Below are 24,933 nucleotides of genomic sequence, written 5' to 3'. Positions count from 1 at the left end.
ATAATAGTACTTTTATTTCCATTGTAGCATTGATTCCATTCAAATAATTTTATGATTCATTGTTTATGCATCTGTACATGTGAGTCCTCATGCCACCTTTAAGTGTATTCCATGAATCCAATTCAGGCCACCAGGCTTCCATGAGAGACACCTTTGCCCACTGAACCATCTCTCTGACCCCTACCTAAATCATTTTTAATCTCTTCACCAGATCATAAGCAGGTCACTACTTTATTGAGTGACTGGAACCTGCCTACTTCTGTACATGCAGATGATATCAAAGGCTGTATTTGTAGAGTGTATTCATTTACTTTTAGGGTGGTTAAACTCAGGGCCTTCTGTATGCTAAGCAAGTGTTCTACCAATGTTATATTTCCAGCTGGTGAATAACAATTTATAAGATAGAGTAGCTCAGAGGGTAAGCATATTTGTTGCTCTTCTTTGTTGTTGCTTTGTTTTTCGAGACAGAGTTTCTCTGTGTCACAGGGTTTCTCTGTATAACAGCCCTAGGTGTCCTGTAACTCACTCTGTAAACCAGTCTGGCCTCCAACTCACAGAGCTCCGCCTACCTCTGCCTCCCAGGTGCTGTGATTAAAGAAAGGCATGTGCCACCACTGCAGCATACTTGTTGCTATTTGCAGAGGATCTGGGTTGGGTTCCCAGTACCAACATAGTGGCTCACAACCATCTGTAACTCCAGTTTCAGGGGATCATGGAGCTTTTTCTGATCTCCTCGGGCACCAGGCACACCATGGTGCACATACATACACGCAGGCAAGACATTTATATGCATAAAATAAAATAAATAAGAATTTAAAATATCACAGCTGCTTGTAATTCCAGTACGAGGAGACCCCATGCCCTCTATTGGCCTCTGTGGGCACTCGCACTCGTGTGGCATTCACCCACACAGACACACAGACACATAACAAAAATAAATTATTTGGGAAAGAAAAAGGAGGTATCTAGGAATGTAATTCGTTGGAAGAGTGCTTGCTTAGCATGCAAGAGACGCTGGATTCGATTTGCATGCAGCATATACTTTTTGTGCAAGGCACGCTTGTAGTCCCACTAGGAAGCAGGAGGACCAGAGTTCAAGTCCTCAGCTACGGGGTGAGTGCGAAGTCACCCTGAGTTACAAGTCATGGTCTCAGAAAAAAAAAAAAAAGGTTGTCACTTGTCACTTCCTCTTCATTTTCAGTTTATTACAGAGCCTTCAGCGGTTCTAGGAAAAAGCAGTGACTTTATACCAAGGCCATTCACAGAAGCGCTCGGCTTTGCCCACTCTGGCCTGTAGGGGACAGTGTGGCCGGAGGCCTCCTTCAACGCTTTCCTGGCTTTGGGCCGCTCTAGGTGCGCCGGGAGCGAGAGGTGGGCCAAGCGGAAGGGGCGGAGCCAGCCTCGATCCCGCCCCCGGACCGCCTCTGCGCCCTCGCCCCGCCCCCTCCCCCGCCCGGGCTGCCATGGCCATTCCCGGCATCCCCTATGAGCGACGGCTTCTCATCATGGCGGACCCTAGAGATAAGGCGCTTCAGGACTACCGCAAGAAGCTGCTAGAGCACAAGGAGATTGACGGCCGTCTTAAGGAGCGTGAGTGAACCTTTCCAAAGTCTCTCATGCCTGGATCCACTTCCACCTCCGACAGAGCGGAGGCTTCGGCCGAGCCCGAAAACAGAGCGCCCGGCTTGGGAAGGCCTGAGTCCAGGGACAAGGCGCTTTGTCATCCCGCCCCGTGCAGCACCGCCTCGACCGTGGAAATGGCCCAGTCCCAGTCCCAGTGGCATAGGGAGCAGGCACAGTTCTGAGGTGGAAGGGGAGGGGAGGACTAGAGGAGTGAGGGTCAAGTGGGCTGGAGACATAGCCCAGGTGCAAGGAAAGCAGGATTGGAGTCTCCGGACCCGGGGACGGGAAGACGCTTGGGTCAAAGAAGTTCCCTGAGCAGAAAGCCAGTCGTGAAGCCTAAAAGAGTGGCCGTAATAACCTTTCTCGTCTTTCCTTAGGCTTCATGCTAGGTGTCTGGTTTGCTCGCCCTGAGCATTTACGTTTTGAAAAGCCTGCATAGTTGAATTAGATGAGAGAAGACCGCAGCCTATATGATTCGGTGAAGAATTTTGCCTTGGTTGACTTTATGTTATGGTATAGGCAACCAGAGAGCAAGCCAGGTGATCCCGTGTAGCAGTAAAAGGTCTGATTTATGGATTATCCTTTAGTTTTGTAGCAAATCCGAAGGTGGCAGGATGACATGTTTTGTGGTTTGATACAGTGGGTATGAAAGTGAAGAGACATAAGTAAACATTTTAACGCAGTTATTGTTTAATTTAAAATGTTGACATTTTATTATTTCAGTAAGGGAACAATTAAAAGAACTTACCAAGCAGTATGAAAAGTCTGAAAATGATCTCAAGGCACTACAAAGTGTTGGGCAGGTAGGTTATAAAGTTTGAAAGTGAGTAAGTTGCTTTTTTTTTTTTTTTTTAAGCTGTTGGCAAAAGGTAATGTGACTTTTTTTTCTTTCTTAGATTGTGGGTGAAGTGCTTAAACAGTTAACAGAAGAAAAATGTAAGTGGATTAACTTACTAATCAGTTAAAAAGCAAAAACAAAAAGCCCCAGTTCCTTCCCAACTATTGAAATGCCTATCTTATTTTGATTTTTGAGACCAGATACCACTTTGTAACTCTGGATGCAGCTCACTGTGTAGAACAGGGTGGCCTTAAACTCAAAGAGAGGTCTGCCTGCCTTTGCTTTCCCAGTGCCAGAGTTCAAGGCCTGCGCCATCATGGGAAGCTGTTTTAATTTTTGTTACATTTCTTTGTTTGTGAATGTGTGTGAGGGTGTGTGTGCATGTGCTACAGCACACTTGTGGAGATCGGAGGACAACTTGTGGGGGAGTTGGTGTTCTCCTTTCACCGAGTGGGACCCAGGAACTGGGACTCAGTCAGGCCAGTGGGCTTGGCTGTAAGTGCCTTGATGTGATGAGCTGTCAGGGTAGCCCTGAAGTGCCTGTTATTCTAGCAACAGCAATGCAGGAAGGTGGTGTTTTCCATAAGCTAGATTTCGTACGTAGTTTTCTTGGAGGTCAGAAAAAAAAAAACTATGCCCACCATGGATGTAGATATATCTGTTTTCTAAATTTGTTTTTCAATTTGTTCTTTCTTCTTCTAGTCATTGTTAAAGCAACAAATGGACCAAGATACGTTGTAGGTTGTCGACGTCAGGTAATACTTTCTGCTTGCATAAGGCTTTGTCACTGAAAGGAGTACTTTCATGAAAGTCACTTAATTCTTGAGGTAGGCTGGTTAGGCATTGTGCTGGTAACTCCCAAGAGTGGTTTGTTCAGACACAGCAAATGATTAGCAAAGCCTGGATCCAAGTCATAGATTTTGCTCCTGGAATTTCTTAGTCCCTACCGTTTCACATTGTCTAAGTCAGAGGTGAGTACTTAGAAATCAAATCATTTTAGAACTAGAAAAAATTGCTTTAATATAATGTCTTTCTTGAAGAGGGTTAAAAGTGTTAGGCTATCAGTTACCTGTGTTTTACATTTAAAATATTCAAAAATGTCACTTAGAGACTCTACAGTAGTTAATTTTATAGGAGGTCAGTTAGACCAGAATAGGCAAGTTGAAATACTTTTGAATTTCATTTTGCAGACGTTAGAAAATGCCAACAAGTAGCTTAGATCCAGTAGCATCTGCACTCTATATACCATTCTATTCTTTAGGAAGTGTTTTAAGTGTTGACTGGAAGACTTTTTCTGAGTATTTTTTTTTTTTTTTTTGTTTTTTTTTCGAGACAGGGTTTCTCAGTGTAGCTTTGCACCTTTCCTGGCACTCACTTTGGAGACCAGGCTGGCCTCGAACTCACAGAGATCCACCTGCCTCTGCCTCCCGAGTGCTGGGATTAAAGGTGTGTGCCACCACCACCCAGCTTTTCTGAGTATTTCATGTTGAGTTTATGTTTTTGTTGTTGTTTTGTTTTATGCAACTGGATCTTGCTATGTAGCCCATATTGACTTTAAACTAACAATGCTGGTGCCTCAGCCTCCTGAGTGCCAGGGTAACAGATATATGCCATTATGTCAATTTCAGGTTTTAAAACATTGCTATAGCAAGAGTCTAGAATAGTATTTAACATTGAGAGTAAATCTAATCTTAGAATTTCAGCATATAACTGGGTAATATTCTAATCAAATTTTACAAGTCTAGGGGCTTGAGAGATAGCTTAGCAGTTCAGAGCACTGACCGCTCTTCCAAAGAACCCAGGTTTGATTCTAATCACCTACAAAGGGGCTCACAACCATCTGGAACTCCATTCCCAAGGGATCTGACATCCTCTTTTGGTCTCTGCAGACACCAGGCATGCACGTGTTAACAGTGTATATGCAGACAAAGCACCCATATACGTAAAATAAACATTTTGAAATTTTACAGGCCTAGGGTTGGGGATGTAGCTCAGTTGCAGAATACATGACAAGCATGTGAGAGACCTGAGGTTCAATTCCTAGTAATGAAAATGTATTTTTGTTATAGCCTAATCAGGAGGGCTTTTGTATTTCTTTCAAGGCCCTCTAGATGCCAAAATTTGGCATTTCTAAGCTATTTCTTGATTGTGTTGAAATAGCTTCCTATAAAGACTGTTTTTTTAATGCTTAATCCATTATATTTAATGTTTTGCCTGTTTTTACTTCATTGTCATGAGTGTGTGTGTGTGAGAGACACAGAGAGACAGAGATGTATGCATGTGATTTTGATGCACCTATGGGAAGGCCAGAGCAGTACATCGTTCTCCGTGTTACTGCATTGAGACAGACTCTCATATAGAACTGGAAGTCTTGGCTAGGCTGGCCAGCCAGTGAACTTGGGATCCGCCTATCTCCACTTACCAACACTGGGCTAACAGGCACCAGTAGCCATGTCTGGCTTTTTACAGATGTGAGGGGGGTGTCAGCTTGGGTCCTCCCTCTTGAAAACAGTTCTCTTACAAGCTGAGCCATTTCCTTACCCATCACTTCATTTTGAAATAACTAAGGTAACACCATCCTCTCCTGCCTGGTCATTTCTCAGCCTTCCACCCCTAACAGCCACATTCACTTTGAGGATGCTTCTGCGACGGTCCACAACCCTGACCATGGTTTGAATGTATTATGTAGTGTCTGGAAGATACTGATGGGATGGGCCTTGCAAAAGAAGCAGATGTTACTAGGCAACTCCAAATCCCTCACTAGTCTCCCTCCCCCTCATCCCCCAGCACTGATGTAATTAAGGTTTTGTCTCTAAAAATGCTCTACCCCTGAGTTTGGGCACCAAGAAACTTTCCAGAGATGAGAGCCCACTCTTGGTCTGGTCATTAATAAAGAACTAGACACTTTTTTTTTTTTTTTTTTTAAATTTATTATGTATACAGTGCTCTGCTTGCATGAATCCCTGCAGGCCAGAAGAGGGCACCAGATCTCATTACAGATGGCTGTGAGCCACCATGTGGTTGCTGGGAATTGAACTCAGGACCTCTGGAAGAGCAGCCAGTGCTCTTAACCACTGAGCCATCTCTCCAGCCCAGAACTAGACACTTTTAATTAATTTAGTCAGTGACATTATCAGTAACTATCATGCATGGATGGATCATTTCAGTTTTAAAGAGCACAATCTCCTAAATTTGTAGCTCATTGTGGAGTCTTATACAAAGTAAGTTATGATTCTGAAAATGTATTGGCAAACAATTTTGAAACTATTGGAAAGTAACCTTATTTCTGACAAGTGACATCTTAAGTATAATGTGCATCAGTTGAATATAATGTCCAGTAAGTTACCATGCAAAGATGTGCTGATATTCAACCTAATGTACTCAGTATAAGGTCTGTTGTATACAAAGGCAAGGTAGTTTGTGTTTTTATTTGTTTTTGTTGTTGTTGTTGTTTTTGCATTTCTTAGTGTTTTGTTTTGGTTGGGTTTGGTTTGGCTTTGGTTTTTCGATACAGGGTTTTTCTGTGTAGTCATTGCTGTCCTGGAACTTGTTCTGTTGACCAGGCTCACCTCGAACTCAGAGATCCTCCTGCCTCTACCTCCTGAGGCCTGGGATTAAAATCATGCACCACCATCACAGGCTTGCCTTCCTTAGTATGTTGATGAAAATCTCTTAAGAGAAAACAATGGTTTCCTTATCTTTTATGATTATGCATATACATGTTTCCTTCTAGAAGATTTTCAAAATATATTTAATGGATACAAACTATTTCCCTTTTCCCCCAAAAATGTTCACTAAGGGATTTTTGTTTTCCTGTATATATTCTGGTACCAGTTCCCAAAGTAACTTTTTTCTATAGATTTTGAATCAAAATAATGAACAAAATTATATTGAGTAATGAGCCTTGAGAACAAAATTCCAAAGTCCATCCTTTCTTCAAAAACATGGCCATTTCAATGGATAAAGACGCTTGCCACCAAGCCTGACCACATGAATTCAATCTCAAGAACCATGGTAATGGTAGGAGAAGAGAACCAATTCCTGCAAATTGTCCTCTGACTGTATATGCATACTGTTGTTTACACACACACACACACACACACACACACACACACACACACACACACACACACACAAATGTAAAAAAAATATTTACAAGACTATAAAGACAATCTTCTACTCAGGTTTTATGTATTAGTGATCTCTGACTTCATACTGAGGGTACACAGAGGACACCCTTATGAGGATCACATAGAAATAACTGTAGAGTTACTGCTTTATTAGCTCTTCTGTTGACAGGGCGTTTATAATATGATGTTTGTGTCTTTGATGATGTATACAAGTAATAAAGAACTAGACACTTTTAATTAATTCAGTCAGTGACTAAATGTTGAGTAATGTTTCCTTTTTTAAATGTTGGTGTAAAATTTTTTTGTTTTATAAAACCAGCTTGATAAAAGTAAACTGAAGCCAGGAACGAGAGTTGCTTTGGATATGACTACACTAACCATAATGAGGTGAGTTTCTTATTATTGTTTAATTTGCCTTTCATTTTCAAAGGGAAGGTTTTCTGAAAACACATGACTTGTAGAGTCATCAGAGATTTTACTACTTCTTACCATTTACTTCTTATTAAGTTAAATGTCTTTAAGGTACTTATAGGTGCTTGCATAAGTAAATTGTTTATACTTACTGTGTAAGCTGAGAGAAAATAAATCTTTTGAAAGAAAAGTACCTGATTTTTTTTTTCTTTCCATTTTAGGTATTTGCCAAGAGAGGTGGATCCTTTGGTTTACAACATGTCTCATGAGGATCCTGGAAATGTTTCTTATTCTGAGATCGGAGGGCTATCAGAACAGATTCGGGAGTTAAGAGAGGTAAGTGCTGTAATTCTTTATCTAAGACTACTGCACTACTGCTTTTAGGATATCTGAAGAGGGAAACAGGATATAAAATCATTTTTTTTAGTTTCTGTATATTTTACATTTGAAACTCTGACTTAGAGTAGCTGTGAATTTCTAGCTGTAGACATAGCTGGTATGTGTTTTTCTGGAGATGTTTGGTGTTAGGAAAATCCCTTTTGTGGAAAAAAAAGGTAGGGGAGAGTGAAGAATGATTGATATAATCTAATGGCCTTACCATTTGTAGTTTTCACTTCTTTAGTGTGCTTAGGTCAGCATGTCGGTCAACATGCTGTGTGGTTTTTCCAGAAAGCCAGTAATGTTAACATCTCGGCACAATAGGAAATTGTCGTTACCTTTGCTGTAAATATTTTTATTTTATTCAAACTATTTGTTGCTCATTAGGAAAATACTGACTATAGAAGTGACTTAAAGTTTTTAAGCTGTTTTTTCCTTTTTCCTTTTTTTTTTAACTTTTTTTGGTTTCCTCTATGTAGCCCTGGCTGTCCTGGTACTCAAGAGATCCCACCTGGCTCTGCCTCCCGAGGGCTGGGATTAAAGGCGTGCGCCACCACTGCCCAGCACCATCCGGCTTTTAAGTGACGAATCAGATTAGGATTGCCTTGTCTCATAATCCAGGAAATTCTATTGTTGTACTGATATATTTTTCCTGATGCAAGCCTAAGTGTTTAGGAATGACTGAGAAGGGTTGGAAGTAGTTCTTGGATGAATAGTTCATAGTGGTTCATAATTCTTAGACCTCAGCTCATTAACCTTTCTGAAACAGTTATTAAGGTATAGGCTCCTTGAGCTGTTAAGCTAGCCTAGCCAGTAAATGTGCTTGCCATACAAGCCTAGTAACCTGAGTGTGATCTCGGGTACAGATAAAAGAGGAACGCAGAATTGACTCCATGAAGTTCTCTTCTGATGCCTACAAGTGTAGTGTGGCACATGCGCCTCCTCCCCATCATGTGCAAGTGCACACGTACATACGTGAGGACACACACACACGCGCATGCTTTTTATCCTCAGATATTTTAGATGTAGATTTTTTTGGTTTTTTCACACCTTTGTCCTAACCATGCTTTACAGGCATAGTTATCACATAGACGTTATCTCCTGTAGTTGGTACTATAAATAAATTGGATGACCAGATCCTCTTCCTCCTCTTCCTCTTTCTCCTCTTCTTTCTCTTCCTTCTCTTCCTCCTCCTTGATAGACCCCAGGGCCTTGGGCATGTTAGGCAAGTACTCTACCAACCGACTCTCTGTCCAGCTCTTTATTTTTCTTGATGTGAATTGAAGAGTAGAAAACAGAGCTGGTGTTTGTATAAGGCTGTGCCACAGTGCCAACAGAGGAAATTTATATCTTTTCTCTCGGTGACCATTCATGACATCAAAAACATTCCTTAGTTTATAACTATTTTGTGTCGTATTCTGTAATTATTAAAGACATTTTTATTCTTTGCTGATTATTACTATTATTATTATTTATTTATTCTGTTTTTTTTTTTTGTTTTTTTTTTTGAGAAAGGATTTTTTTTGTATATCCCTGGCTGTTCTGGTACTCACACTATAGACCAGGTTGGCCTCAAAACTCCAGAGATCCACCTGCCTCTGCCAACGGAGTGCTGGGATTAAAGGCGTGGGCCACCACCACCTGGCTAATATTATTTCTTTAATACTAGGAATTCATTTTAGGACTTCCCATGTGCCAGGCAGGTGCTCCACCACTGAGCTGCACTCTAGTTCCTTTTCACTCTGTCTCCTGAGACAGGGTCTCAGTAAATCACCCACTCAGGACTTGAATGGGCAGTCTTCCTGCATTAGCCTTCTGCAGGTGGAGGCCACCAGGCTCAGCTTCTCTGATTTCTTTATAGTATACTTTTTATTAAGGCAAAATGTGAACCTGATAAATGCACAGGTTTTAAGTATGCATTTCTAGTACATTTTTACAAAGTATATACCTGTGTATAATCTAATATAGCTTGCTAAAGCCAACCATTTTTTAATTTTAAGAGATCTCCATCTTAAATAAAACCAAAACTATTTAAGTCATTTTGTACAGCATGGGAAGTGTAGTTTTCTTGTAGATTATATAGCATGGTATTAGACTTTAAATATTTTAAAATATATTAAAATTTTTACTGTTTAAGAAACATGCAGCTTCTTTTTCAGGTAATAGAATTACCTCTTACAAACCCAGAATTATTCCAGCGTGTGGGAATAATACCTCCCAAAGGCTGCTTGCTATATGGACCACCAGGTTGGTATCAAATTGTCTCTACCTCTTCAGTAAAGGAGTAGATGAAGGAATGAAAAAGTAGTCAGATAGGAATTTAATGTAGGCAGTTCCAGTCTCCACTCTATTGAGATTGAGAGTGAGGTAAGGGTTGTGTATCTGCTGGTCCCTCAGGCATTTGGAGTCCCTCTGTGCCTTGTCCCAGGCATGTAATTCTATAGACGATAGTCCTTAAACTGCAATTCATGGATATGGATATTTCCAAGACACTTTGATGGCGCCTTCAAGTCAGAACTGCTGTCACAGACTGATACATTATTTGACTGTTTCCTAGTGTTGACATCTGATGGTACAGAGGCACTGTAGATTGGGTTGCTCAACACTGGCATTCGACACTGCTGGTGTCACTGTTATTGAATGCCATGCACCTGCAGTGTCAGCAGAAATGCAGTTTCACTCTGAAGTGTTGCTCCTAGAAGGGTAAAAAGGATTGATTAAATTTTCATCCTTGAGGAGTGTTTTGTGTAATGGAATAGGAAAAATAAATAAAGTATATTGTGTGATTGCATGCTGAAAAATATAATGTGTTTAGGAGAAACATTCATTTAGTTATTTGAGTGCCATCTAAGTGAGAGGCTTTACATGAAATAGTTTTTACTTGAAAGGACAGTTTGTGGTGATTAAATATTGATTATTCAGACTTGCAATTGATTATTTAGCCTACAGTTTTTCTGGAATGATTGAAATGAGTGGTACAACTTGTTAGTCACAAAATTTGAGATATCAAGTGAAATTAGAATTTTTAAAAATAATTTATTTTTGAATATGTGTGTCTTAGGGTTTCTATTGCTGTGATAAAACACCATGACCATAAACAGTTCAGGAAAGAAAGAGTTTATTTCAGCTTACAGCTCTCAGGTCACAGTCCATTGCCTAGGGAAGTCAGGGCAGGAACTCAAACAGAGCAAGAACCTGAAGGCAGGAGCTGATGCAGACAGAGGCCATGGAGGAGTGCTGCTTACTGGCCTCTTCATAGGGCTAACATAGTTTGCTTGCTTGCTTGCTTGCTTTCTTTATGTTTTGGTTTTTTTGAGACAGGGTTTCTCTGTAGCCCTGGCTGTTCTGGATCTCACTCCGTAGACCAAAACTGGCTTCAGACTCAGAGATCCGCCTGTCTCTGCTTCCTGAGTGCTGGAATTAAGGGTATACACCACCACTGCCCGGCATAAATAATTTTTTAAAAAAATATTTGTTTAGTATGCATATCCCATAATTGTAAGAATAATTTTTTATTTATTTCTAAAGTTCTGTATTCATCATGCTTAAAATTACAAGATGAGATACTCTCTCACACCTGTTAGAATGGCTGTTATCAAAAAAGGAGTGAATGAAGCCGGGCAGCGGTGGCACACACCTTTAATCTCAGCACTTGGGAGGCAGAGCCAGGTGTATGTCTGTGAGTTCGAGGCCAGCCTGGGCTACCAAGTGAGTTCCAGGAAAGGTGCAAAGGTACACAGAGAAACCCTGTCTCAAAAAAACAAAAAAACAAAACAAAAAAGGAGTGAATGAGTGAATGAATGTAATGAATAAGGGTGTTGGCAAAGATACGGAGAAAAAAGAAATTTTACATTACTGATAGGAATGTAAATTGATTCAGTCATTTTTTTTTTTTTGGTTTTTCGAGACAGGGTTTCTCTGTGTAGCTTTGCGCCTTTCCTGGAACTCACTTGGTAGTCCAGGCTGGCCTCGAACTCACAGAGATCCGCCTGGCTCTGCCTCCCGAGTGCTGGGATTAAAGGCGTGCGCCACCACCGCCCGGCTGATACAGTCATTTTAGAAAACAGTATGGGGTTCTTCAGAAAATTAAAAATAAAACTACTATATAACCTAGTAATCCTGCTTGTGTGTGTGTGTGTGTGTGTGTGTGTGTGTGTGTGTGTGTGTGTGCAGGCATGTGTGTGTAAAAGCAGCTGAAATCAGTATGTTGAAGAGACATTTGCACACCCATGTTCATTGTAGTATTAGTTACAATAGCCAAGATAAGAAAACCTCAATATCCATCAATTGATGAAAGGAAAAAGAAAATGTGGATTATGTACACAGTAGAATATGGTTTAGTCTTGAGAAAGAAGTTAGTCCTGTCGTTTGTGTCGCCGTGGATGGTCTTGCAGTGACACCGAGTGAGGCAAGCAGGCCCGGAAAGACAAATACCACTTGATCTCACTTGGGTGGGAGAGTTTTGAAAGTTGAAATTGTAGGGAAGAGTTTATTTTAAAGGGGCTGAGGAAAGAGAGATGAACTGAGTTTACAGATTACAAAAAAATATAGCCGTTGCTGTATTAGATATTTCCAGATTGGTTAAAGAATAGCCTTTAATTGTTTTCACTACAAAGTAATAAACATATGGGTTAATAGCTGTGTTAATTAGCTTGATTTAATATACCAGTATCATACTTTTAATGTTTACAGTTATTTCCCAATTAAAATCAGGGATGTTTCAAGTTAAAATTAAAAGTTTTAATATTTCAAGTAAATTACTTTAGAATTTTAAATGGAAATTCTATTTGGGATTTAACTTCAGTTTTAGGAGATTCACTGCCAGTAGGATATGTTGTTGTTTTATGTGTCTGTGTATCTGTGTGTGTGAAGGCCATGTGTAGGTGAGTGCCCATGGAGGCCAGTTCTCCTGGAACTGGAGTTGCAGGCAGTTATGAGCTGTCTAACGAGGGCCTAGGAACTGGACTCTGGGCCTTGGGAAGAGCAGCAAGCATTCTTTACCACGGAGCCATCTCTCCATCTCCAAGACTATGTTGTTGAAAGGCTTTTAAAAATGGTTCCGCTTTTAACCTAACTACATTTGATATTTCTAGGCACTGGGAAAACACTCTTGGCCCGAGCTGTTGCTAGCCAGCTAGACTGCAACTTCCTAAAGGTATGGGGAAATTCTTTTATAATTATTGAAATGAAATGTATTTGAACTGTCTAATTTATATATTATTGTTTTTCTTTTAATCAGGTTGTATCTAGTTCTATTGTAGACAAATACATTGGTGAAAGTGCTCGTTTGATTAGAGAAATGTTTAATTATGCCAGGGACCACCAGCCATGCATCATTTTTATGGATGAAATAGATGCTATTGGTAAGAATGACACCTTTTAAATTTTATCTTAAATTTTATCTTTTGTAAGTGTTAGAGGAAGTTGTTTAAAAACTGAAAGAACCTCCTGCCTGACCAGTAGTTATGACTTGTACGAAATTGGTAGCACAGTGAGTGGGCATTCTCAGAGTACTACCTGCCTGGATAGGACTTCTCAGAGGTTGGAGAGCGAGACCAGTTTTAGTAAGTAACCTTGAACATTAATAAAACGAGAAATATTCTAAAGTCATTTCTCACCTAGTATAATTCGGTTTAATTTCTGTGTAGTATTTTTAACCTGGGTACTATTACATTCTGTTTTATTGAATGATGGGCACAGAGCAAAAGAGTAATGTGTATGTGTTTCCAAATTTATTACTTTAGGTGGCCGTCGGTTTTCTGAGGGTACATCAGCTGACAGAGAGATTCAGAGAACTTTAATGGAGGTAATATTTGGTAAAGAGGATATATGTAAAGAAACTTATTAATGAAAAAGTGAAGATTGCGTATTTGAAGTTGAAAATGTTTATAGCAGTTTAGATGGAGAGTTAAACATGAAATTTGAAATGTTGCCAGGAATGAACACATTCATATGTCATAATTCCTAATAAGAAAAATTACTAGTCTGTTGTTTGTTACGATGGCTCAGTGGGGAAGAGTGATTGCTTTGGAAGTATGATGACCTGAGATAAAATCCCCAGCACTCATTTAAAAGACTGCTTGGCAGTTGTGCACCTATAACGCCAGCATAATGAGGGGTGGAGACAGGAGAGTTACCAGGACCTCCTTACTCGATTACTGCCGGTGTAACTCCAGGTTCAGTGAGAGACTCTGTTTCCAGGGAATAAGGCAGAGAGGCAGAGCGGCAGAGCAGTACACTGACATCCTTCTACTGTGGCCTCCAAAGTGACCGCATCCCCACCCCCCCCATACACATTACATCTACACACATACACCAAAGAAGGAAGTAACTATTGCTGAAGAACAGGAAAAGATGGGAAAGGTTGATAGTGGTCATCAAGTAGACGAGAACAAGCAGTTGTGTTGTCTGCTAGGTATTGGAGTATCTATAAAAATCAAGTAGTGTGTATTTCAGAACAGTAAGAAAAAGTAATGTTTTCACCTTAAAGAAATGATAAGTGAGGAAATACATATGTTTCACCTGATTTAAGTGTTATACATGTACGCATGTATTAAAACATACGGTACCATCTAAATGTGCAGGGTTTTTTTGTTGGTTTGTTTTTTGAGACAGGGTTTCTCTGTGTAGTTTTGGTGCCTGTCCTGGATCTCACTCTGTAGACCAGGCTGGCCTTGAACTTACAGAGATCCGCTTGGCTCTGCCTCCCAAGTGCTGGGATTAAAGGCGTGCGCCACCACCGCCGCCAAATGTGCAGTTTTAAAGTTAAAGAGGGAAAATGAAGAGAAAAATGGATACTAAAAAGCAAAGTTATTGGGCTGGGTGCGGTGGTACACACCTTTAATCCCAGCACTCAGGAGGTAGAGACAGGAGAATCTCTTGAGTTTGAGGCCAGCCTGGTTTACAAAGCAAGTTCCAGGACAGTCAGGGCTGTTATACAGAGAAGCCCTGTCTTGAAAAATCCAACAAATAAAGTTATCTGCAAAATTCTACTTGGTAAAATTGCACCATTCTATAGTTTGTTTTTTAATAGATCAGCTATTCAGATGCACAATTATATCATTTCTTAAGCATATGGCTTTGTGCTAGTTTGGTGATGGTTTGAATAACATGTATTAAGATTGTTGGTAGTAAATAAGATACATTTATGCTTGTGGTTGCTCTCAAAACCACTCTTTTTATTGCTAAGATTGTGGCAACTAAAATAGAGTTTTTAAAAAAATCTTTCCTTCTTTGACAACTTCATACATACATACAGTGTATCTTCACGTCTACCCTTACTCCTTCCTTCCCACCCCTCCCAGACACTCCTAACACTGTCCCACCTTCGTAGTCTCTTTTTAATAACTCACTGAGTTGGCTAGTGTTTCTCAGCTGCCATGAGTTACCAGCATCTCCTCAGGAGCCCACCAGTGGTGGTGGAATTATTGATTGGCTTGATCTTGGGCAGGTAGTGTGTGAGTTCATGACCGCAGTTCCCCTTCACATCCAGAAGATCCCGCTTTCCGGCTCTTTTCCACCCCGTCATCTTTCACACTGGAGGCAGACTAGTTTAATACTGGGGAGATAGGTGGTGAAGTGAAGAAGGCACACAAAGCAAGACCCTCGCTGCAAACGGAAACTAGGTAGCACGGGGCATTCGATTGGAATGTGTTGTGGTGTGAAAATTGCTTCACAAATACATTGATCTACTCAGAAGATGAGAGTTCCGCTGTGGCAGGTTTAGACAGGCTATCTTCTGTGTTGCCTGACTAGCTTGGAGCTTGTACGGACCAGTCAGCCCATTCACTTTGGACTGTATATACAGTATTTTAGACTTAAAATACAGTCTTAGAGCCGGGCGGTGGTGGCGCACGCCTTTAATCCCAGCACTCGGGAGGCAGAGCCAGGCGGATCTCTGTGAGTTCGAGGCCAGCCTGGACTACCAAGTGAGTTCCAGGAAAGGTGCAAAGCTACACAGAGAAACCATGTCTCGAAAAACCAAAAAAAAAAAAAAAAAAAAAAAAATACAGTCTTAGAAACCTTAAATTGGGGTCCTGGGAATATAGTGCAGTTGGTAGAGTTCTTGGCTAGCATGCATGAAGCTCTGCGTTTGGTCCCTAGCTCCAAATAAACAAATTTAGGTGCCCATGGCTGTAATCCAGCTCTTGGAGGTAGACTTAGGTCAACCAGAAGTTCAAGGTCATCCTTAGCTGCATAGTAAATTTGAAGCTAGGCTGGGGTACATGAGACCCTGTCTCAAAACAAGAACCAAAACCAGAAGTATTTTAGAACAACACAATTATTAGTGTTATTCATATAACTGATAATGTTATCAACTAGCAGGCATCGTCTGTTAGCTACTTATCTTTTAATAATTTTATTATTTCATTAAATTTTGTGTGTATGTACACATACATGAATGTGTTTGGTAAAGTCTGTCTCTTGATTTTTTTATTTAGTTACTAAATCAAATGGATGGATTTGATACTCTGCATAGAGTTAAAATGATCATGGCTACAAACAGACCAGATACACTGGATCCTGCTTTGCTGCGTCCAGGAAGATTAGATAGAAAAATACGTGAGTTAATTTCTTATCTGTTCTGTTTCTCTCTGTCTTTGTCAATTTTTTCTTCTTATCCACCTTCCTCTTACCTTATTAAACCAACAACTGGAATACAAAATAATTTCTTATTATTTTCAGATATCGATTTACCAAATGAACAAGCAAGATTAGATATATTGAAAATCCACGCAGGCCCTATTACAAAGCACGGTGAAATAGGTAAGAAAGTCGAGTGTTTTGTTTGTGCATACATCTAGTGAATAAAGCACAGCACTATGGGACACTACTCTTGGTTTGCTGAACCTCAGTTTGCTTGTTCATGGTTTTTTGAAGACAGGGTTTCTCTGCGTAGCCCTGGCTGTCCTGAAACTTGCTCTGTAGACAAGCTGGCCTTGAACTCAGACATCTGCCTGTCTCTGCCTCCTGAGTGCTAGGATTAAAAGCATGCACCACCATGCCCACCCATCTTGAACCTAATTTTACATTAAGTAAACATGGTGGTTCTAATTGAATAGATTTTTGCTGAGCTTACAGTGAGTGCTAGGAGTTAGAAGTGCTAAGAGTTGCATGGTAGTGAATGAAACAAATTCTGGCCTTGAGAAAAACTTCATTATTGTCACAAAAAAACAGATGAAGTAAGTGAAAGATGTTGCAGATTAGATGGTGATAAATGGTGTGGAGAAAAGTAAAGCAAGGAGAAGGAGATGGGAAGTATCAGGAGATTTTAAAATGGGGGAAAGGTTAGCAGACTGAAGATTTTACCAAGAGGGCCATATATATATATATATATATATATATATATATATACACATAAAGTGTTTGCATGTACATGTCTGTGGATCGACATGTACACCTGAGAGCAGGAGCCCACAGAAGACCATAGGTGTCGGGTGTTGGATCCCTTGGAGCTGGAATTACAGGTAGTTGTGAGCTTCCTGATGAGGGTTATTGGAACCAAACTTGGTTCTTCTACAAGGGCAGTATGTACAAGGACTCTTAACTGTTAAGCCATCTCTCTGCTCCCCAAGGAGGTCATGTTTAAGCTATGGCTCGAAAAGATGAGAGAACTAGATACAGATACTGGAGGAAGACCCCTGCGCAGAGGGGTGCCTGGCACATTCGAGGAGCAAGCAAGAGACTAAGGGCTCTGGAAGAGTAGGGCACAGGGGATGGTAGCAGAAGCCTTGGGAGGGAGGGTGGGGACTGGACTGTGCAGTGCCAATGGAGGCCATGAGGTAGGAACTTAGACTTTAAATTATGATGCCAACCTCAAAGTTTAGTTGGTTCTCAACAAGCACATGTTTAAGTTAATTTGAAAGTTGGATTTCGATTTTTGCTTTCAGTATTATTCTTGGCTTGGCCAGGCTTGTTTCATCTGTAACTTCAGCTGCCTGTTGCATGTTTAAAAAGCAAATGAATTTTAGGCATACCATATCCTGTATGTATATGTCAGTTCACAAAAAAATGTTTTGATAGCCTGCTAGGGACACACTGGAGAGCAACAGAGAAAGAAATTAGAGGTTATTCAATAAGAGAGATAAAAAATGGTGGTGATGTGGTAAAAGCTTCCCTCCCAGATTTATTAAGATATTGTTAAAGTCCTTTAGAATAGTGAGACTTGGAAGTCAATCATGATGGCACAGGCCTGTGTTGCCACACTTGGAAAGTAGAGTCAGGAGGGTCAGAAATTCAAAATCAGCCTCAGCTACAGAGAGTCTGAGACAGGCATAGCTCCATGAGACCAAGACTCAGTCGGTCATTTCATCAGTAAACAAAAGAGACTCTGGATATAGTTTATGGAGGTAAGATATCAGAACTATACAATGTACGATGCAGACTATGGAAAGAAGCAAGAAAGGTTTAGGTTTGGAGGGCTGGTGAGGTGGCTCAGTGGTAAAGGAGCTTGTCCCCAAGCCCGACAACCTGTGATTGATCCAGCACTGTATGGTGGAAGGAAAGAACCAATTCCTGCAAGTTCGCCTTTGCCCTCCACATGTAATCCTTGGCGTGTACACCCATACTAACAGACACATATAATAAATGAATAAGAAGCCAGGCAGTGCTGGTGCACACCTTTAATCCTAGCACTCAGGAAGCAGAGGCAGGCAGATCTCTGAGTTCCAGGACAGCCTGGTCTATGCAGAGAAACTTCCTCCGAATAAAGCAAAATAAATAATCTTTGGCATACACACCCGTACTAACAGACACACATAATCAAACAAACAAAAGTATTAGAGGCGGGAGAATGAGAGCTATGATGTCCTGTGCTGGAGTAGAGCAGATGCAGCGTTCTGGGAGTGGACCTCAAGGTCTGGTTACGCAGGCTCGGGTAGCCTGTCCCAGGGGATTTGGGAGTGGTGGCAGTAAAAGTTTCGTACACTTTTTTCATTGTGCTTATGAGGAGAGGCCACTGGGTCTATTTATCTATTGTCTGTGTATGTGTGCCTGTTTGAGTTTATGTGTACTTGATGCATCCAGGTGCCCTTGGAGATCAGAAGGAGGAATCCGATCCTCTGGGACTGGTTGTGAGCTGCCATGTGGGTGCTGGGAACCTGAACTTAGGTCCATTGCAAGAGCAGTAAGTGCTGTGCTCTTAGCTACCTCTCCAATCCCAAGATTTCATTTACGGAGTTCTGCAAAGGAGGCAGAAGAAATAGAGCTGTAGCTGGACAGGAATTAGAGATGAGTGTTTGGTCGAGCTCTCTACTTCCTTCCTTCCTTCCTTTTTTCCTAAGACAGGGTTTCATGTAGTGTAGTTAGTTTAGAATGTACTGTGTGGTTGAGTATGACCTTGAACTGCTGAACCTCTTGGCCTTTACTTCCCAAGGCTGTGTCCACACAGCTGGTTTATGTGATGCTGGTGATCACACTCTGGGCTTTGTGCATGATGGGAGGGAACTTTTTCAGCCAATCTACATCCGAAGCCCCAGAGGTTTTTTTTTTTACGATGAAAAGGCTTACCACATTTTCTTTTCTTTTTTTTTTTTTTGAGACTGGGTTTCTGTGTGTAGTTTTGGTGCCTGTCCTGGATCTCCCTCTGTAGACCAGGCTGGCCTCCAACTCACAGAGATCTGCCTGGCTCTGCCTCCTGAGTGCTGGGATTAAAGGCAAGCGCCACCACCGCCCAGCTTCCACACTTGAAATGCAGCTAGGAAAGATTAACAAAGAAAGGAACTGACAGGGCATTTTGTCTGTCTGAGTGTACCTTTCGCTTCCGAGCCTAGAGGAGGCGCAGATTGAATCCAGGCTGCTGCTGACAGGCTCTCAGTCAGGCTAGGACTTTACGGACTCTTTGGAATGCTTTCCTCTTCTCAGAAAAAGAAAATGTAAACATCGAGTGAAGATGGGGAAGTCTTGTTACAAATCTGAGTCCGAGGGAAAAGTATAAGATGGTTACATGTGTGGGCTAGAGAGATGGTCAGCAGTTAAGACCACTGGCTGCTCTTTCAGAGGACCTGGACTCCATTCCCAGCACCCACATGGTGGCTCACAACTGCCTTTAACTCTAGTTCCAAGGGCTCCGACATCCTCTTCCGCCCTTGGAGGGTACTACATGCATTTGGTGCACCGACAGAGATGCAGGCACAACACCTGTACACATAAAAGTACATTTAAAATTTGTAAATATTATTAAGTGCCTGTGTAAATGAGGGGCTGGACTAGAGCAAAATGTGGCTTATGAGTTGAATTTTACTTGCCTGCTCTTTTTGTAATAAAAGTTTTGTTGTAGCACATCTGTGCCATCCATTTATATACCATTATGTCTGTCTTCCCACCACAACAGTAGATGAAGTAGTTTTGACAGGACAGATAGCCCACAAAGCACAGATTTCTTACTGTTTGTCCTTTTGCACAAAATGCTTGTTGACTTCATAACTAGGGGAATCTAGTCTAGTTGGTTGACAGCTTTTAAAACCCTCTAGAATGGGCTGGGAGGCAACACAGCAGCGAATTGCTTGTCTAGAGTGCTTGAGGTTCTGGGTTCAATCACCATTCCCACTAAAACAAGAGAATTTCTTAGAGCTAGGCATAGTGTCACCCAGCTTTGATCCCAGCACTGTGGAGGCAGAGGCAGGAAGATCTCTTGAGAATTTGAGGTCTGCTGAGTCTACATAGAAAGTTTCAGGCTAGCCAGGGCTACAAAGTAAGACCCTGTCTCCAAACAAAGAAAAAACCCTTTACAACTTAATGGTTACAAATAGCTACAAATAGTTGACTGTTACTGCTCATTTTTTGTTTCTATGAGGATTTTAAACTGGAGAGGTTGATCTAAACAGAGAATGCCAGATTCTAAGTATCTTCTACAAATACTGAGCTCTCTCCAGATGTTAGATACTGTGATATACTTGGGAATCCTTGCTCTCAGGAAGCTTACAGTGACATGAACATGATTAAGTGCTAACTAGCTAATCACCCAGAGATTGCACAGAGATTGTTCTGTCGGTATTGCCTGACAAAGGTGTTCCATCATTTGTTCATACCGAGTAGCCTGTGCTCTGTTGTTTCCCTCACTGATCTCTGTCAGACTCCTAACTAGCACAAACTGTAGCTCTTCAACGCATGTCTATTTTGTGGAAATAGAGGAAATAGAGATTTCACTTTTTTTGTTTGTTTTTTTTTGAGACAGGATTTCTCTGTGTAGCTTTGCACCTTTCCTGAAACTCGCTTTGGAGACTAGGCTGGGCTCGAACTCGCAGAGATCCGCCTGGCTCTGCCTCCCGAGTGCTGGGATTAAAGGCGTGAGCCACCACCGCCCGGCCTGAGACTTCACTTTTAACTATTACTCTTATTCCAGATCTGATACAACTTGGAGTTAGCAAAGAAAATCAGAAAGCTAATAAATGCTTACTTTAGCATTTAAAGGTTCTGTTTTGATAAAATAATGTCTGCTTTTAGTATAGTTTACAATTGATCTCCATGACTAAAGTACATTCCATTTATGGTTACTGTTTTATATACTTATTTTATGTGTCTGTGCCAGAGTGTATGTCTGTGCACATGTGTGTAGGAGTTACAGTTGTCAGCTGGGTCCTCTGGGTACTGAGAACCAAACAATGGGTCCTCTACAAGGGCAGCAAGTGATTCTAGCTGAGCCTTCTCACCAGCCACCAAAGTATTTGTTTTGTTTTGGTTTGGTTTGGTTTTTTTGGTTTTTCAAGACAGGGTTTCTCTGTGTAGTTTTTGGCCTCCAACTCACAGAGATCGACCTGGCTCTGCCTCCTGAGTGCTGGAACTAAAGGCACGTACCACCACTGCCCGGCTAGTATTTGGTTTTTATTGTTTGACTTTTTTGTTTTGTGGGCAGTGATTGACTTTAGAAATGCTAGGCATGTACTCTACCATTGAGCCAATTTTTCTTAGAATACATTAATTATAAATAAGATTCAGAAGTATGTCTCCTTGATTCTGGCTTACTTTGCAGCGTTTTTATTTAGTCTTAGTTGTTAATGTTGTGAAATAGTAGCAAGGGTAATGCTAATCAAATTCAAATGAACTAGTCCATTTACATTTTCTCTGTGGCAAAAATCAAGATTGGGTCTTTATTACTACTATTATCTTGTTAATTTCTTCTTCTTTTTTTTTTCCTAAACAGATTATGAAGCAATTGTAAAGCTTTCTGACGGCTTTAATGGAGCAGACCTGAGAAATGTCTGTACTGAAGCAGGTGAGAGTACAAAGCATGTTTTTACCATCGATAACAGAGTTGTAAGTTTACCTAAAAGCCGAGCTGCACCTTGTCAGGGTTTCAGTGTTTTGTGTTTTGTTTTGGTTTTGAGACTTGACTTCAAGAAGCAGATCGGAACAGCACAAGGGAGAAAGTACCACTGTAGTAGTCCATTTTGATTTCTTGATAGGGGCCTTAGGGAAACCCACAGAATTCCTTTGAGGATTATGTCGCTAAAAGATGGAGCCTGGAACATTTATTTACCAGCATTCCTCTCCCAGTGGATGAAATCTGCCCTTGGGGTTGTTATCTCCCAAGCACTTCCTATTGGCCTCGAGCATGATGTGGGAAGACTGAATTGCAGGACTGTTTGGCACACTGGCTGGAACCAAAATGGACCAGTTCCTGGCTTTTGGGAACCCATTCCCTATGGAGGGATACCTTGTCACCCTTGATTGGGGTAGTGGGCTTGGTCCTGCCTCAACTTGATATGCCAGACTTTGTTGACTCCCCACATGGGAGGCCTTACCTCTCTAAGGAGTGGATGGGGGCTGGGGTGGTGGTGGTGGAAAACTGTGGTTGGTATGTAAAATGGAAAAAAAAAAACTTTTAAATTAAAAATTAACTTAAAAAAAACTTTTAAATTAAAAGTGGACCAGTTCCATGGGTATTTGAAAGATTTACTTTAAAAGTTTGTGGTCCTGCAATTTGTTTAAAATGAAGTTTTAAAATACAATTCTGGATTTTTTGATACTAGTTTTAGTTTTGGTAACAAGTGACTTTGAAGTACCACCTAGCCAGAATCATTAGTTTTCACTTTCCATTCAGAATATTCAAATCTAAGACATGTCTTCAGTAGTTTTTGTAGTTACTATTTCAAAGTTAATAAAGCAGCTAACATATGACTTGCACTATTTTGGATAATTTATCTTATCCCAAAATCTGTATCTGAGTGCTTTATCAAGGATGGCTTTGGTGAAACTGGAGTCAGAAGCAGTACTGTGAGTTTAAAGGCTGATGCCATCAGATTTTGATAGGTGCATTTTTTTTCTCTCACATTGAAAAACTTTTTTGTTTTAACTGATTGATGGAAATTGCACATTAATGGGAACCATATATGTTTATACATGTATATATTGTATAATCTTAGATCAGATTTAATTTACCTGTCTCCTCAAACACATAACCATTTCTTCATGGTGAAAACACCTAGAATCCTTTGTTCTAATTTTTTGAAATACATGGTATACAGTGCTTATCCTGCCTCTCCCTCCCAAGCGCTGGGATTATAATAGGTTTAGAACATGTAGTGCTAATGGTTGAACCAGCCTTTTGCAGTCTAGGCAGTATACTCCACTGACATCTGTTATCTCCAACCCTAAGCCTTGCTTAGTGACAGGTAATCATTACCAAAATTATTGGAAGTTGGTTGTTTAGTTTTGCATTGTTGGAGATCAAACCCAAGGCCTTGCATATGTTAAGCAAACACCCAACCTGTTCCACATCCCTAGCCCACCGGTTTTGTTCTTCTGGAGAATCACTGCATGTGCTGTTAAGAAACTTCAGAGATCTGGTGTCCTCTTCTGGCATAAAGCCTAACATGCAGATAGAGCACTGTATACATAATAAATAAATAAATCTTTTCTTTTTAAAGAAAAAAAAAGAATTACCATTGGACACAGACACTAGGCAATCCAGATTTAACTATTCAGATAATTATGTTATCTGCTTCTTTTAAAAAATAATGCTTATTCTACTTATGGAAATTATTTGGAGATAGTGAATTTTAATACACTAGCACTACTGGCTCAGAAGCAGTAAATCTACACATCTTCACATTTACTCCACAGAGTTAAGATTAGTTTTCTTTCACCTTTCCTTTTGAGAGCAGGCCTTGACATGTTGCCTGGGCTTGTTTCAGACTTGCAATCCTCCTGTTTCAGCCCCTCAGGGCTGAGATTATAGGCATGTGCCACTGTTCCCAGCTTGGTTTTCTTCTGCATCTGTAATTCACAGGATCAGCAGTGGTTTTGTTTGTTTTCTTCAGGTATGTTTGCCATTCGTGCGGATCATGACTTTGTCGTTCAGGAAGACTTCATGAAAGCAGTCAGGAAAGTGGCTGACTCCAAGAAGCTGGAGTCCAAACTGGACTACAAGCCTGTGTGATTTCCTCTCAGGTCTTGATGGCTGCATGACAGACACTGGCTTAATGTCAAAATAAAGTTAAGGAAAATAATGTATGTATTGGCAGTGATCTCATTAAAAGTGAATAAACATGTATGAGCAACATAATAGTATGTAATTTAGTAATTCTTTCAAAATTGACACAGAAGTTGTATGTTTGTTAATGTTGCATTTACTGCAGCAATATTTACAAAAGACATGTTGAAGCTTTCCTATTTGCTTTGTGAGCATTTTGTACAACATTCAAATGGTTTGAGATAGTACAGGAGAGCATTTCTTATGACTTATTTTATATTTGTTTTCTTCATCCTGAAAAAATGGAATAAAATCTGTTTTAGTTATCCTACATATATTCTTGTCTTTTCTAAGAGCACATTTATTCTAGTCTTTCTGGTTCAGTAGGTAAATGATTTGAGAGCCTGGATGAAATTGAAAATTAAGATAGGGCTTTGAATTTTCTTAAAACAGTACTCACAAAGTTCACAAAATTGTCGTCTTATATACATCTTAGCGGTGTGGGTGTGGGGGGGGTACATACATGTATTTGTATCTTCCAAGAAGTACTTACTCTTCACCTACTGCAGTTAGACTTTGATAGTTAATTTTAACTTTTTTATGATTAGAAGTACTGCTTACAGTTAATTTGGTTTATGTGGAAAAAATAGTTTCCTTTTGAGGCTGTTATGGTCTGAAGCCAGCAAACATCTGTATTACATAGATACATAGTTTTGCATATACATGATTTCCAGAGATGTATTATTTCCTAGGCTCACCAATGGATTCTGTAATTACCTGCGGGTGGATACCAGGCTGAGAGTGTCTGCTTTAGGCAATGTTAATGTCAGAAATGTTTAGAAGTTCTGTTACCTGTACACAATTCTTTCTAATTTCATGTGGCAATCAAAGTTATATAAGGAAACCATCATTGCCTAAAGATTGAGATTATTTATAGTTAAAGGATTGTTTAAACAAAGACATCCAAACTTCAGTTTCATAAATACCAAAGGACCGACTATAAATGACCTGGCTAACTACATAATTCTTAATTTTTCCCTTTCTTTCTTTTTGAGACAGGGTTTTACCATGTAGCCCTGGCTCACCTGGAACAATTCACTATGTGGATTAGGCTGGCCTCAACTCAGACATTCTCCAGCCTC

At 40.5% G+C, this 24,933-nt stretch overlaps 1 protein-coding gene across 1 annotated transcript; it reads left to right on the top strand.

Moving 5' to 3' along the window:
• The first annotated feature begins 1,456 nt into the window (after positions 1–1,456).
• On the top strand, positions 1,457–24,124 carry Psmc6 (proteasome 26S subunit, ATPase 6). Its single transcript, XM_052733463.1, has 14 exons — positions 1,457–1,590; positions 2,347–2,426; positions 2,520–2,559; positions 3,164–3,216; positions 6,911–6,978; positions 7,224–7,338; positions 9,540–9,627; positions 12,474–12,535; positions 12,620–12,743; positions 13,125–13,186; positions 15,822–15,942; positions 16,066–16,146; positions 21,521–21,592; positions 23,640–24,124. The coding sequence occupies exons 1-14, from the start codon at positions 1,464–1,466 to the stop codon at positions 23,756–23,758; spliced, it is 1,212 nt and encodes a 403-aa protein (XP_052589423.1). The 5' UTR covers positions 1,457–1,463; the 3' UTR covers positions 23,759–24,124.
• Positions 24,125–24,933: the final 809 nt, after the last annotated feature.

Source organism: Peromyscus californicus, unplaced genomic scaffold (assembly GCF_007827085.1).
Source record: "Peromyscus californicus insignis strain IS unplaced genomic scaffold, ASM782708v3 Scaffold_12__1_contigs__length_115047231, whole genome shotgun sequence".
NCBI classification, from domain to species: domain Eukaryota; kingdom Metazoa; phylum Chordata; class Mammalia; order Rodentia; family Cricetidae; genus Peromyscus; species Peromyscus californicus.
Note: the sequence above shows the minus strand (reverse complement) of the source record. Positions and strands in the feature narration are given on the sequence as shown.